Source organism: Sus scrofa, chromosome 13 (genome assembly GCF_054392235.1).
Source record: "Sus scrofa isolate SSC_HxYL_T2T_F1_AM1 chromosome 13, Sscrofa_HxYL_maternal_Yorkshire_Landrace_v2.0, whole genome shotgun sequence".
NCBI classification, from domain to species: domain Eukaryota; kingdom Metazoa; phylum Chordata; class Mammalia; order Artiodactyla; family Suidae; genus Sus; species Sus scrofa.
The window spans coordinates 54,025,150-54,040,543 of record NC_139395.1 but is presented as its reverse complement, the minus strand read 5'-3'; the positions used below and the strand labels follow the sequence as shown (position 1 = coordinate 54,040,543).

At 37.8% G+C, this 15,394-nt stretch overlaps 1 protein-coding gene across 1 annotated transcript in view; it reads left to right on the top strand.

Annotated features, from left to right (window-relative positions):
* DNAH12 (dynein axonemal heavy chain 12) overlaps positions 1 to 15,394 on the top strand; it is a 246,824-nt gene that overhangs the window by 189,823 nt on the left and 41,607 nt on the right. Inside the window, exons 62-63 of the mRNA XM_084988686.1 lie at positions 11,116 to 11,274; positions 11,447 to 11,591. Of these exons, the coding sequence (XP_084844812.1) occupies positions 11,116 to 11,274; positions 11,447 to 11,591 (304 nt within the window). The remainder of the gene's footprint in view (positions 1 to 11,115; positions 11,275 to 11,446; positions 11,592 to 15,394) is intronic.

Here is a 15,394-nt window from a genome sequence, read left to right as displayed (position 1 = left end):
TAATCGTCGATTCAATTCTTTTTTTTTTTTTTTTCTTTTTGGCTGCGCCTGTGACATGTGGAAGTTTCCAGGCCAGGGATCAGATCCAAGCCACAGCTTCAATCTATGCCACAGTTGTGACAACACTGGATCCTTAATCTACCTTGCCAGGCCAAGGATAGAACCCATGTCTCTGCGGCAACCTGAGTCACTACAGTTGGATCCTTAGCCCACTATGCCACAGTAGGAACTCCTGATTCAGTTATTTAGTAGATATGGGTCTGTTATAGGCTGAATATTTGTCTCCAAAAAAACCCCATGTAATTATTGCCCAGATCAGGAGATAGAAATTATGAGCATCACAAAAGTTTCGCTCTATGCTTTTCCCAATCTCTACTGGATTTTACTTCCTCTCCAGAGGTAACTACCAAACAAACTTCTACTAGTATTTTGCTTTGTTTTGTTTTCTTGTTTGTTTTGGGGCTGGGGGGGGCAGTTAGTCCTGCTTGGAATTCACTGGGATTCATAGGCCTTCCTTTTTTGAAAAAATTTTTATTACAGTTGATTTACATCATGCTATCAATTTCTGCTATACATCAAAGTGACCCACACATTATTTTTCTTATGTTATCTTCCTTAATGTTCTATCACAAGTGATTAGACATAGTTCCCTGTGCTTTACAGCAGGACTATATTCCCTATCCATTCTTAATGTAACAGTTTGCATCTATTAACCCCAAACTCCCAGTCCATCCCACTCCCTCCCCATCAGCAACCACAAGTCTGCTGTCCATGCCTGAAAGACTATTTCTGTTCTATCGATAGGTCAATTTGTGCCATATTTAGATTCCACATATAAATGATATCATATGTATGGTATTTGTCTTTTTTTTCCCAACTTACTTCACTTAGTATGAGAATCTCTAGTTCCATCCATGTTGCTGCAAATGGCATTTGCTGCATATGGCTGAGTAGTAAATGAAATCATTGTGTATATGTACCACATCTTCTTAATGCATTCATCTGTCAATGGACATTTAGGTTGTTTCCATGTCTTGGTTATTGTGATGGTGCTGCAGTGAACATAGGGGTGCATGTATCTTTTTGAATGAAAGTTTTGTCCAGTTATATGCCCAGGAGTGGTATTGCTGGGTCAAATGGTAGTTCTATGTTTAGTTTCTGAGGAACTTCCTTACTGTTTTCCATAGTGGTTGTACCAATTTGCATTCCCACCCAAATTGTGCAGGAAGGCTCCCTTTTCTCCACACCCTCTCCAGCATTTGTTATTTGTAGACTTCAATTAATGATAGCCATTCTGACTGCTGTGAGATGGTACCTCATTGTGGTTTTGATTTGCATTTCTCTAATTATTGGTGATGTTGAGCATTTTTTCATGTGCATCTTGGCCATCCATATGTCTTCTTTGGAGAAATGGCTACTTAGGTCTTCTGCCCATTTTTCAATTGGGTTGTTTGTTTTTTTGTTGCTGCGTTGTATGAGTTGTTTGTATATTTTAGAGATTAAGCCCTTGTCAATTCCATCATTTGCAACTATTTTCTCCTACTCCATGTGTTGTTTTTCTTTTTCTTTTTTTTTATGGTTTCCTTAGCTGTGCAAAAGCTTGTCAGTTTGATTAGGTTCCATTGGTTTATTTTTTTAATTTTTTATTGTAGTTGATTTACAACATTCTGTTAATTTCTGCTGTAGAGCAAAGTGACCCAGTTATACATTTATATATGTTCTTTTTCTCATATTATCCTCCATCATGTTCCATCACAAGTGATTAGATATAGTTCCCTGTGCTATACAGCAGAATCTCATTGCTTATCCATTTCAAATGCAATAGTTTGCATCTACTAACCCCAAACTCCCAGTCCTACCCACTCCCTCCCTGCCGCCATTTGGCAACCACAAGTCTGTTCTCCATTTCCATGAGTTTGTTTCTTTTCTGTAGATAAGTTCATTTGTGCCATGTATTAGATTTCAGTGTAGGTGATATCATTAGTAGTTTTTGTCTTTCTCTTTCTGACAGACTTCACTTAGTATGAAGTTAAGTTTCATTCATGTTGCTGCAAATGGCATTATTTTGTTCTTTTTTTATGCCTGAGTAGCCCATTGGTTTATTTTTGTTTTTGTTTCTAATGTCATGGGAGACTGACCTAAGAAAGCATTTGTATGGTTGATGTCAGAGAATGTTTTACCTATGTTCTTTTCTAGGCGTTTGATGATGTCTTGTCTTATGTTTAAGTATTTAAGCCATTTTGAGTTTATTTTTGTGCATGGTGTGATGTGTTCTAGTTTCACTGATTTACATGCAGCTGTCCAGTTTTCCCAGCACCACTTGCTGAAGAGACTCTCTTTTTCCCATTTTATATTTTTGCCTTCTTTGTCAAAGATTAATTGTCTTGGATTTCTATTCTGTTCCATTGGTCTGTATGTCTGTCTTTGTATCGGTACTACACTGTCTTGATTATTGCAGCTTTGTAGTATTATCTGAAGTCTGAGAGAGTTATACCTTCTGCTTGTTTTTTTGTTTTTCCCTCAGTATTGATTTGGCAATTCTAGGCCTTGTGGTTCCATATATTTGTTTGTTCTAGTTCTATGAAAAAAGTCATGGATAATTTGATAGGAATTGCATTAAATCTATAGATTGCTTTGGGTAGTATGGTCATTTTAAAGATATTAATTCTCCCAATCTAGAAATCTTTCCATTTTTTGAATCCTCTTTAGTTTCCTTGATTAACATTTTATGGTTTTCAGCATATAAGTCTTTCACCTCCTTGGTCAGGTTTATTCCTAGGTACTTAATTTTTGGGGGTATGATTTTAAAAGGTATTATATTTTTATATTCCTTTTCTAATATTTCATTGTTAGTATAAAGAAATGAAACCAATTTCTGAATGTTAATCTTGTGTCCTGCTACTTTGCTGAATTCACTGATTGGTTCAAGTAGTTTTTGTGTGACATCCTTAGGGTTTTCTGTATATAGCATCATGTCATCTGCATAAAGTGACAATTTTACCTCTTCTCTTCCAGTTTGGACACCTTTTATTTATTTTGTTTGTCTAATTGCTGTGGGGAGGACTTCCAATACTATGTTGAATAAAAGTGGTGAGAGTGAGTATCCTTGTCTTGTGCCATACTTTAGTGGGAAGGCTTTAGGTTTTTCTCCATTGAGTATTGTATTGGCTGTGGGTTTGTCATAAATAGCTTTTATTATGTTAAGATATGTTCCCTCTATATCCATTTTGGTAAGAGTTTTTATCATGAATGGATGTTAGATTTGGTCAAATGCTTTATTTGCATCTATTGAGATGATCATGTGGTTTTTGACTTTTCTTTTGTTAATGTGGTATATGACATTGATTGATTTGTGTATGTTGAGCCATCCTTGTGAACATGGAATGAAATCCACCTGGTCGTGGTGTGTGATCTTTTTGATATGTCATTGGATTCATTTGGCTAAAATTTTGTTGAGAATTTTTGCATCTATACTCATCAAATATATTGGCTTATAATTTTCTTTTTTGGCAGTATCTTTGTCTGATTTTGGTATTAGGATGATGGTGGCTTTGTAGAATGTCTTTGGGAATGTTTCTTATTCTTCAGTCTTGTAGAAAAGTTTCAGAAGGATGGTTATAATATCCTCTTTTATGTTTGGCAGAATTTGCCTGCAAAGCCATCTTGTCCTGCACTTTTGCTTGTGGGGTATGTTTTTATTACATATTCAATTTCATTTCTAATGATGGGTCTATTTCTTCTTGATTTAGTTTTGGTGGGCTCTATTTCTCTACAAAGTTGCCCATTTCTTCTAGATTGTCAGATTTGTTGGCATGTAATTGTTCATAGTATTCTCTTGTGGTTTTTGTGTTTCTGCAGTATCCATTGAGATATCTGCTTTTTCATTTCTTATTTTATTTATTTGGGTTCTTTCTCTTTTCTTCTTGGTGAGTATGGCCAGAGTTTTTTGTCAATTTTGTTTACTCTTTCAAAGAGCCAGCTCTTGGTTTTATTGATTTTTTATTGTTTTTTTGAATCTCTATTTTATTGATTTCCTCTCTTAGGATTTCCTTCCTTCTGCTGACTTTGGGGTTTGTTTGTTTGTTTCATTTTTTAATAGTTATTTCCCCACTACAGTTTTTTTTCTACTGTACAGCATGGTGACCCAGTTACACATCCATGTATACATCTATTTCCTCACATTATCGTGTTCCATCGTAAGTGACTAGACATAGTTCCCAGTGCTATACAGCAGGATCTCATTGCTAATCCATTTCCAAAGGCAACAGTTTATATATATTAACCCCAAGCTCCCCAGCCACCCCACTCCCTCCCCCTACCCCTTGGCAACCACAAGTCTATTTTCCAAGTCCATGATTTTCTTTTCTGTGGAGATGTTCATTTGTGCTGGATATTAGATTCCAGTTATAAGTGATATCATATGGTATTTGTCTTTGTCTTTCTGGCTCATTTCACTCAGTATGAGAGTCTCTAGTTCCATCCATGTTGCTGCAAATGGCATTATGTCATTCTTTTTTTATGGCTGAGTAGTATTCCATTGTGTATCTATACCACATCTTCCGAATCAAATCATCTGTTGATGGACATTTGGGTTGTTTCCATGTCTTGGCTATTGTGAATAGAGTTTCAATGAACATGTAGGTTCATGCGTCTTTTTTAAGGAAAGTTTTGTCCGGATATATGCCCAAGAGTGGGATTGCTGGGTCATATGGTAGTTCTATGTATAGTTTTCTAAGGTACCTCCATACTGTTCTCCATAGTGGCTGTACCAGCTTACATTCCCACCAACAGTGCAGAAGGGTTCCCTTTTCTCCACACCCCCTCCAGCACTTGTTATTTGTGGACTTATTAATGATGGCCATTCTTACTGGTGTGAGGTGGTATCTCATGGTAGTTTTGATTTGCATTTCTCTAATAATCAGTGATGTTGAGCATTTTTCCATGTGTTTGTTGGCCATCTGTACATCTTTCTTGGAAAAATGTCTATTCAGGTCTTTTGCCCATTTTTCCATTGGGTGATTGGCTTTTTTGCTGTTGAGTTATATAAGTTGTTTATATATTTTAGAGATGAAGCCCTTGTCAGCTGCATCATTTGAAGCTATTTTCTCCCATTCTGTAAGTTGTCTTCTTGTTTTCTTTTTGGTTTCCTTTGCTGTACAAACTTGTCAGTTTAATTAGATCCCATTGGTTTATTTCTGCTGTTATTTCTGTTGCTTTGGGGGACTGACCTGAGAAAACAGTTGTAAGGTTGATGTCAGAGAATGTTTTGCCTGTGTTCTCTTCCAGGAGTTTGATGATATCTTGCCTTATATTTAAGTCTTTCAGCCATTTTGAGTTTATTTTTGTGCATGGTATGAGGGCATGTTCTAGTTTCATCAATTTGCATGAAGCTGTCCAGGTTTCCCAGCAATTCTTGCTGAAAAGACTGTCTTTTTCCCATTTTATATTCTTGCCTCCTTTGTCAAATATTAATTGACCATAGGTGTCTGGGTTTATTTCTGGGTTCTCTATTCTGTTCCTTTGGTCTGTATGTCTGTTTTGGTACCAGTATTACACTGTCTTGATGACTGTGGCTTTGTAATATTTTTTGAAGTCTGGGAGAGTTATGCCTCCTGCTTGGTTTTTGTTCCTCAGAATTGCTTTGGCAATTCTTGGTCTTTTGTAGTTCCATATGAATTTTTGGATTGTTTGTTCTAGTTCTGTGAAAAATGTCCTGGGTAATTTGATAGGGATTGTGTTGAATCTGTAGATTGCTTTGGGTAGTATGGCCATGACTTTAGGTTTGTTTGTTCATTTTCTAATTATTTTAGGTGATAGGTTAAGTTAGTGATTTGAGATTTTTCTTCTTCTTTGAGGAAGGCCTAAATCACTATGAACGTCATTCTATGAACTGCTTTTGTGGCATCCCATACGTTTTGAATGGTTGTATTTTCATTAACATTTGTCGAGGTATTTTTTTACTTCCTCACTGACCCATTGTTTTTTTAGTAGTATTATGCTTAGTCTCCATGTGGTCATTTTTTTTCCTCATTTATTTTCCTGTGGTTGATTTCTAATTTCATGTCTTTGTGGTCACAAAAGATGCTTGAAATAATTTCTATCCCCTTAAATTTGTTGAGGTTAGTTTTGTGCCCCAGTAGGTGGTCAGTCCTTGAGAATGTTTCATGTGTACTTGAAAAGAATGTATATCCTGATTCTTTGGGGGTGTAATGTCCTGAAAATTTCAATTGTCTAACTATTCTATTGTGTAATTTATGATCCCTGTTATTTTATTGATTTTCTGTCTAGAGGATCTGTCCATTGACGTAAGTGGGGTGTTAAAATCGCCAACTATTATTGTATTCCCATCAATTTCTCCTTTTATGTCTGTTAGTATTTGTTGTAGGGTGTCTTTGTGCTCCTATATTAGAGGCAAAAATATTGATGATTTTAATACCCTACTCTTGAATGGATCCTTTTATCATTTAATAGTGTCCTTCTTTGTCTTTCTTTATGGCCTTCATTTTAAAGTCTATTTTGTCTGAAATAAGTATTGCAACTGCTGCTTTCCTGTCTTTTCTATTTGCATGAAATATCTTTTTCCATCCCCTCACTTTCAATTTCTATGTGTCCTTTGCCCTAAGGCTAGTTTCTTATAGACAGCATATTGTAGGCTCTTGCTTTTTTATCCATTCTGTCACTTGATGTCTTTTGATTGGAGCATTCAGTCCATTGACATTTAAGGTAATTATTGATAAATATGTTTTTATTGCCATTTTAAACCTTGTTTTCCAGTTGATTCTATGTTTCTCCTTTATTCTTTTCTTTTTTGGGTTGGATGATTTCCCTGTATTTTATGTTTGTGTCCTCTTTAGTTTTTGTGACTATAATGTTTTGTTTTGATGTGCGGTTGCCCTATTTTTCAAGTATGTTAACCCCTTCCTATATCTGCTTGCTTTAGCCTTATAATCATATAGGCTAAAACACATTCTAAAAAGAAAGAGTCTAGATTTTCTTACTTTCCTTCCCCACATTTTATGATTTCAGAGTCCTTTTTTAACATCTTCATGTTTGTCCTTTTGCTGTTCCTTGTTTTTAATCATCGCTTTTACAATAGGGTTGTTTTTTTTTTTCTCCTTTTGGATCTGTATACTGACTTATTTAAGTGACTGCTTCCCGGTTTTGATTTGCCCATCCTCTTTCTTCTTACTTTTTTTTTTAGAGGAGGCTTTTCAGTATTTCTTCTAGAATGGATTTAGTATTGCTGTACTCTTTTAGTTTTTGTTGGGTTGGAGAGACTCTTTATTTCTCCTTCTATTTTAAATAATATTTTTTCTGGGAAGAGTATTCTAGGCTGCAAATTGTTTCCTTTTGTAACTTTGCATATATGTTGCTACTCTCTTCTGGCCTGTAGTGTTTCTGCAGAGAAATCATCTGATAGTCTTATGGGGTGGGTTCCCTTATAATTAAATCTTTGATTTTCTCTTGATGCCTTTAGAATCCTCTCTTTATCTTTAACTTTATCTTTAAGTTAAAGTTATCTTTAACTTTTTATTGTAATATGTATTGGTGTGGGCCTGTTTGGGTTCAACTTGTTTGAGGCCCTCTGTGCTTCCTGTTTCTTGATATGTTTCCTTTAGATTTGGATTTGGAATTTTTCATCCATAATCTCTTCAAATATATTTTCTTTTTTTTTTTTTTTATTTTCCCACTGTACAGCAAGGGGGTCAGGTTATCCTTATATGTATACATTACAATTACAGTTTTTCCCCCACTATTTCTTCTGTTGCAACATGAGTATCTAGACATAGTTCTCAATGCTATTCAGCGGGATCTCCTTGTAAATCTATTCTAGGTTGTGTCTGATAAGCCCAAGCTCCCGATCCCTCCCACTCCCTCCCCCTCCCATCAGGCAACCACAAGTCTCTTCTCCAAGTCCATGATTTTCTCTTCTGAGGAGATGTTCATTTGTGCTGGATATTAGATTCCAGTTATAAGTGATATCATATGGTCAAATATATTTTCTACCCCCTTTTCTTTTTCTTCTCCTTCTAGAATCCATATTATGCATCAAATGGCCTGCTTCATATTATCCTATAGATCTCTTATATTGTTTTCATGTTTCTTCATTTGATTTTCTGTCTGCTGTCCTGATTGGGTGATTTCCATTATTCTGTATTCCATGTCACTAATTCATTCCTCTGCATTATTTATTCTTCTCTTCAGTGCATTTAACTCAGCTTGCATTTCTGCAAATGAAATTTTTCTTGGCTCCTCCTTATATTTTCTAGTTCTTCTCTAAAGTAATCTGCATTACTATTCATGACCACTCTTAATTCCCTCAGAATTTTCACTACCTCCTTTTTGAACTCAGTGTCTCTTAGACTGGAAAGGTCTGTTTCATTGTTTGCTCATTCAGGTGAATTCTCATGTTCTTTTAATGGAGAATGGTTCCTGAGCTTCTTCATTTCACTTAAATTTTTCTTATTCTTTGAGTTTAGGGAAAACAACTCCTGTCATCCTGGAGGGCTATTTATATGCTTGAGTGCCTCTGGGTATTTTGTGAGGGCTTACTATTTATTTTAGGGTGTTGTGCATGTTCCCAGGGAGGTGGAGGCAATGAGCAGAGCTAGTAGCCAGTGCTGGTTGTGGCAAGGACCCTTAGGAAGGTGGCACAGGCTGTTCCTAGTTGCAGAGCCCTGGGAAGTGACAATGATCTTCAGGCAGGGGTAGGTGGTGCCCAAGAGCATTTGGCAGTGGCAGCAACACATCATGTGCATTCCCAGGGGACTGAGAGCAACAACAGGTAGTGCTCAGTTGCAGTGCCCTCCTGTGTGCCAATCTCTGAAGTGACTGGGGCTGCAGGTGGTGCCTGTTCATGGACTCCTAGTGGTGGTGGCCACGCCCACCTCTGGTGTCAGAGATGACTGCCGTGGTTTGCCCCCACCACCTGTAGACCATTCAAGAGGTGCCATGTCATGCTTAGTCCCCTGCTAACCTTAGCCCAAGCAAGAGGTGCCTGGCCACCCATAGCCCACACAAGAAGTGTCCCATCACCAGTAGGCTGCATAAGTGGTGCCTTGCCTCTAGTAGCCTGTGCCAGAGGCACCCTACCCTTTGAGAGTCCACGCTGCACAGGGAAAGATATTCCTATGGCGGTCTGCCCTTCCTCCTCTCACCCTCCCCAACAATGGTGCCTTGCTTCTCCTGCTGGCCCAGACCTCCTCCCAGGTTACCTTGGCTGAGGCACTCTGCTCCCTAGCCCCTCAGGCTGTCTCCACACAGCCAACCCTAGTCCTATCCCTGGAACTGACCTCCAGAGACTGAGTCTCAATGTGCAGCCCCTGCCTTAGCGTTTCAGGCTGTGGTGTCCAGAGCATGTGGAAATGATGGTCTGTGCAGCTCTTGCTCTGCTTTGCCCTCCTCAGTCTTTTCTGCTGTGATTTTCTCTGAGACTTTGAGGTCCCTCTGTCACAGCTGATCTCCCCATCAGTTAGGTGGCTTTGCAGGGTGTGGGTTACTTTTTTCTTTCACAACTCCCTCTCAGCAGTGCTAGTCCCATTCTGTCTTTGTCTTTTTCTCTCTCTCTCTTTTTCCTTTGTTCTACCCAGTTATGTAAAGGGTTTCTTGCCCTTTCTGGAGGTTTAAGGTCTTCTTCCAGTGTTTAATAGATGTTGTGTGCAAATTGTTCTACATGTAGATGGGTTTTTTTTTTTTTTATGTGTTTGTGGGAGAAGGTGAGCACCGTGTCTTACTCCTTTACTATCTTGATCCTTCTCCTCAATTATTTTTTAAAGAGACGTAAATAATAGAAAAATGTCTAGGTCAGTTTCTGTAAATCTGAGAAAAAGTCAATGAATTTTTCTTTCAGTTTTTCTAATCTCTAGAATTTCAATTTATTTGTGTGTGTGTGTTGCTTACTTCTCCCTTCTTTACGTTCATGTTTTGCTTTCACTCTTTCAGCATGTTTATAATAGCTCTTTTAACATTCTCATGTGTATGTTATATCATCTCTGACACTCCTCTGTATCTATTGAAATTTTTTTCCTGCTTATGGATGTTGTGAATTTTACAATGGTACATGCTGCTTTTTTTTTTTTTAATTCCTTTAAAGAGCATTAGACTTTACTTTTGCAGGTACTTAAATTAAGCTGAATTAGTTTGATCTTTTCAAGTCATATTTTTAAGCTTTTTAAGGGCAGTTTTACTGTAGATTTTATTGTAAAGCTAGGTTAGCTTCACTACAAAATATGATTCCTCTCATGTGACCACTGAATTTTTCTGGTGTGCAATAAAGATTTTTCTCTAGACGACAGTAACTCATACCTTCAGTCCTATGTGAACTCCGAAAGTTACTAAGTTTACTGCCCCCCAGATACTCTTTGCCCGGCCTCCTGGAGCTTTACCCTACTCATCCATTACTTGGTGTTTAGCAATAGAGTCAAGAGGATGTGTATGCAGATATCTGGAGCTCTTTTTCTGTTTATCTTCCTCTTTTCTGGTACTCTGCCCCCAAACACAAGCCACCTCAGCCTTCCTTAACTCTGATCTCTGACTCTTCAATGAAGCAATATTCCCAAATTCTGATTTTGATTACCTCCTTGCTTTATAGTCTGGAAAGTGCCTCCAGGCAGATAGCTGAGGCAATCATAGGGATCACCTTATTTGTCTCCTTTTTTTTCAGGGACCACAGTCCTTCACTGGCTGTCCTATAATTTCCAAAAACAGGAGTTTCTGTTGTGGCACAGTGGAAACAAATCTGACTAGGAACCATGAGGTTGTGGGTTCAGTCCCTGGCTTTGCTCAGTGGGTTAAGGATCCAGCATTTCTGTGAGCTGTGGTGTAGGCCACAGACGTGGCTCAGATCTGGCATTGCTGTGGCCATGGCTGTGGCCAGCAGCTACAACTCTGATTAGACCTCTAGCCTGGGAACCTCTGTATGCTGTGGGTAAGGCCCTAAAAAGACAAACAATTTCCAAAAACAGTTGTTTATTTTATTTTTTCCTCAGTTTTATAGTTGTTTTTACCAGTAAGGTAAGTCAGTCCTGATTATTTTATCCAGGATATAGAAGCAGACATTGACTTCATTCAATTTTAAAACAACAGTTTACAACAGTTCTTATTTGGGGAACACAGGGCAAAGAAAGAGATTGAATACCAGGAACTGATGTTTCTTTTAACTGGAGGAGTAAGTCTTAAGAGTGCTGAGAAAAATCCTGATCCATCTTGGCTACAGGATAAAAGCTGGGAGGAGATTTGTCATGCAAGTGAATTTCCTGCATTCAAAGGACTCAGGTAATAGTTTAAACATGATGACTTAACATCAAATAGTGATGGGTAAATTTGTAATCTAGTAATGTTTTTAAATGGTTCTATAGCTGTCTTGATTCGTCTCCTCACTCAGCAATCTCTTTTTAAATTTTTTTTCCCAATGAAAGGATAATTAATAGGCTTTTCTTTTCTTTAGAGATCACTTTTGTGACAATATAACTGAATGGCGGAAAATCTATGACAGTAAAGAGCCACACAATGCTAAATTTCCAGTACCAATGGATAAGAGGCTAAATGACCTACAGAAAATAATAATCCTTCGGTGCTTAAGACCTGATAAGGTAAAAGACAAATGTGTTCTGTTTGGAACCAGATGATTTGCCATTTATGAAGTACTAGGTTTAAACTTATTGTTATTTGATTCTTTAACCCTCGTTTCAGATGCTCAAAGGGGTTCATTGAGATCCTTGGATCTATAGGTTTATAGTTTTCCTCAGCTTGAGAAAAACTTTGCCCATTATTTCTTCAAATATTTTTGCCACCTCACCCATGATTCCAATTAAATTTATATTAGACTGCTTGATATTATATCATAGGTGATTTATAATCTGTTCATTATGTTTTGTATCATTGTGCTTCAGTTTGGACAGTTTCTATTGCAGTCTTTAAATTTGCTGACTTCTTCTTTTGTAGTGTATAATCTGCTATTAATCCCATCCAATCCATTTTTGTTTCAGCTACTGTTTTATTTCTAGAAGGCTCATTTGATTCTTTTTTTTCCTTTTTGTGGTCGTACCTGAGGCACATGGAAGTTCCTGGGCCAGGAGTCAAATCAGCTGCAGCTAGGGCCTACACCATAGTCACAATAGTAATAGTTCTGCAACCTGCATCATAGCTTATGGCCACACCAGATCCTTAACCCACTGATCCAGGCCAGGGACCAAATCCATATCCTCACAGAGTCAACATTGGGTCTTAAACCTGCTGAGACACAACAGGATCTCCCTGGTTCCTTTTTTTTTTTTATTGTTGATTTACAGTGTTCTGTCAATTTCTGCTGTACAGTGAAGTGACCCAGTTATGTGTGTGTATATATATATGTGTGTCTGTGTGTGTATGTATATATATAATATTTTTTTTCTCATATTATCTTCCATCATGTTCCATCACAAGTGATTATATATAGTTCCCTGTGCTACACAGCAGGACCTCATTGCTTATCTACTCCAATGCAATAGTTGGTATCTACTAAGCCCAAACTCATCATCCATTCTACTCCCTCCCCTCTCCCCTTTGGCAACCCCAAGTGTGTTTTCTATGTCCATGGGTTTGTTTCTGTTCTGTAGATAGGTTCGTTTGTATCATATTTTAGATTCCACATATAAATGATAGCATATGGTATTTGCCTTTCTCTTTCTGATTTACTTCACTTAGTATGAGAATCTCTAGTTCCATCCATGTTGCTGCAGATGGCATTATTTTATTCTTTTTATGGTTGAGTAGTATTCCATTGTGTATATATATACCACATCTTAATCCATTCATCTGTCAATGGACATTTAGGTTGTTTCCATGTCTCAGCAATTGTGAATAGTGCTACAATGAACATAGGGGGTGCATGTATCTTTTTTTTTTTTTTTTTGGCTTTTTAGGACTGCACCCATGGCATATAGAGGTTCCCAGGCTAGAGGTCAAATCGGAGCTGTAGCTGCCAGCCTACACCACAACCACAGCAACACCAGATCCGAGCCACATCTATGATCCATACCACAGCTCATGGCAACACCAGATCCTTAACCCACTGAACAAGGCCAGGGATCAAACCCGTGTCCTCATGGATCCTAGTCAGATTCATTTCTGCTGAATCATGACAGGAACTCCTGCATGTATCTTTTTGAATGAAAGTTTTGTCCAGATATATGCCCAGGAGTGGCATTACTGGATCATATGGTAGTTCTATATTTTATTTTCTGAGCTACCTTCATACTGTTTTCTATAATGGTTGTACCAATTTACATTCCTACCAACAAGGTAGGAGGGCTCCCTTTTTTCCATACCCTCTCCAGCATTTATTATTAGCAGACTTACTAATGATGGCCATTCTCACTGGTGTGAGGAAAGACGTACCTCATTGTAGTTTTGAGGCGCATTTCTCTAGTGATTAGTGATACTGAACATTTTTTCATGTGCCTGCTGGCCCTCCATAGGTCTTTTTTGGAGAAATGTCTATTTGGGTCTTCTGCCCTTTTTCAATTGGGTTGTTTGGTTTTTTGCTATTGAGTTGTATGTGGTTCTTTTTTATACATTCTGTTTCTCTTTCATTCTGTTTATATTTTCCTTTGAATAATGAACACAGTTATAATAATTGTTTTTAAATCCTTGACTGCTAATTCCATCATTTCTAGATCTCTTTCTATTGACTGATTTTAGTCTTGGTTATGAACTATATTTTCCCACATCCTGGCATATCCAGTAATGTTTGATTGGATGCTGAACATTGTTTATTATTTGAGTTTTGTCATCATCCTTTAAAGATTATTGACTTTTGTTCTGCTAATTCAGGGTCAAAAAAAACCAACTCTGGACCAAATCCTGACTGTAACCTGTTTTTGCCCAGCCTGTGAGATAAAATTATTTTTACTTTTTTAAAGGGTTATTTTTTTAAAAAAAGAAAAATAGGGAGTTCCCATTGTGGTGCAGCAAAAATGAATCTGACTAGTTTCCATGAGGATGCAGGTTCAATCCTTGGCCTCACTCAGTGGGTTGGGGATCCAGCATTGCTGTGGCTGTGTGGTATAGGCTGGCAACTGTAGCTACAGTTCGACTCATAGCCTGGGAACGTCCATATGCCGTGGGCATGGTGCTAAAAAAAAAAAGAAAAGAAAAGAAAATAGAAAAAGAATAAGCAGCAGAAATTTTGTGTGGCCCACAATGCCTAAAATATTTACTATTTAGTCCTCTCTAAAAAAAAGTTTACCAATCCTTTTGACTACACAGTTAAATTACTTAGTTACAGATTGTTCCTTTCAAAGATTGTTTTAAGATTTGTTAGTACAGGTGCAGAACAGCCTTTACTGAATGGATAACTTAGCTCCACTACTAAAGCGTGGCCCCTGAGGCCTTTACTGAGTGCCCCCAAGTAATCACCAAGGACTCTTCACCGGGGCTATTGGGAACTGTTGTGATTTCCAGTCTTGCATGAACTCTGGTAGCTCCTCATATCTTAAGTTCACAGCACCAGTCACTCTGCTTGGCCTATGCAATGCCCCATAGTGTTCAGCAAAGACACAGGGATACTGTTATGAAGATTTCTGAGCTCTTTTTCTAAATATTTCCCTTCTAATTTGAACTCTGAAGGCTCTAGTAAGCTGAGCTTCCTTGAACTCTGAATCCTGTCTTCCCAACTCAACAACACTGTGTTGTTCTACTTGAAAATGCTTTCCCTATTTCACAATCTGGAATGTACCTCTCAGAAGAAAGCCAAGAGAATGATAGGTCTCAGCTTATTTGTTTCCTTTTTCTCAGGGATCACAGTCCTCTCCCAGCTATTGTCTGGACAGCCCAGTGTTTGAAAATAGTTGTTTCGTTAACATTGCCCATTTTTTTAGTTCTTTACAGTGAAAGAGGGTAAATCTGGTCCCCATCTCTCCATATTGACTGGAAGCAGAAGATGGTAGAAAATCTTATATGTGTCATAATTTTATTCAAACATGCACAAAAATCTTTGTATAGGTGAAATAAATAGGCCAATACCAATTTTCATATACTCACAAAAGGTGATTATGGTGCTACAAAAGTTAAAATTCTAAATAGAAAACTCAAAACAATGCTTATACATGTAGTTTAAAACTTTGAGAAGTTCCCATCAGTTGCTCTGTGGTTAATGAACCCAATTAGTATACATGAGGACGCAGGTTCTATCCCTGGCCTCGCTCGGTGGGTTAAGGATCCTCCATTGCCGTGAGCTGTGGTGTAGGTTGCAGAAGCAGTTGGGATCCCGTGTTGCTATGACTGTGATGTAGGCTGGCAGCTGTGGCTCCAGTTTGACCCCTAGCCTGGGAACCTCCGTATGCTGCAGGTATGGCCCTAAAAAGACAAAAACAAAACAAAACAAAAAACAAAAAAAACACTTTGATGTAGTTAT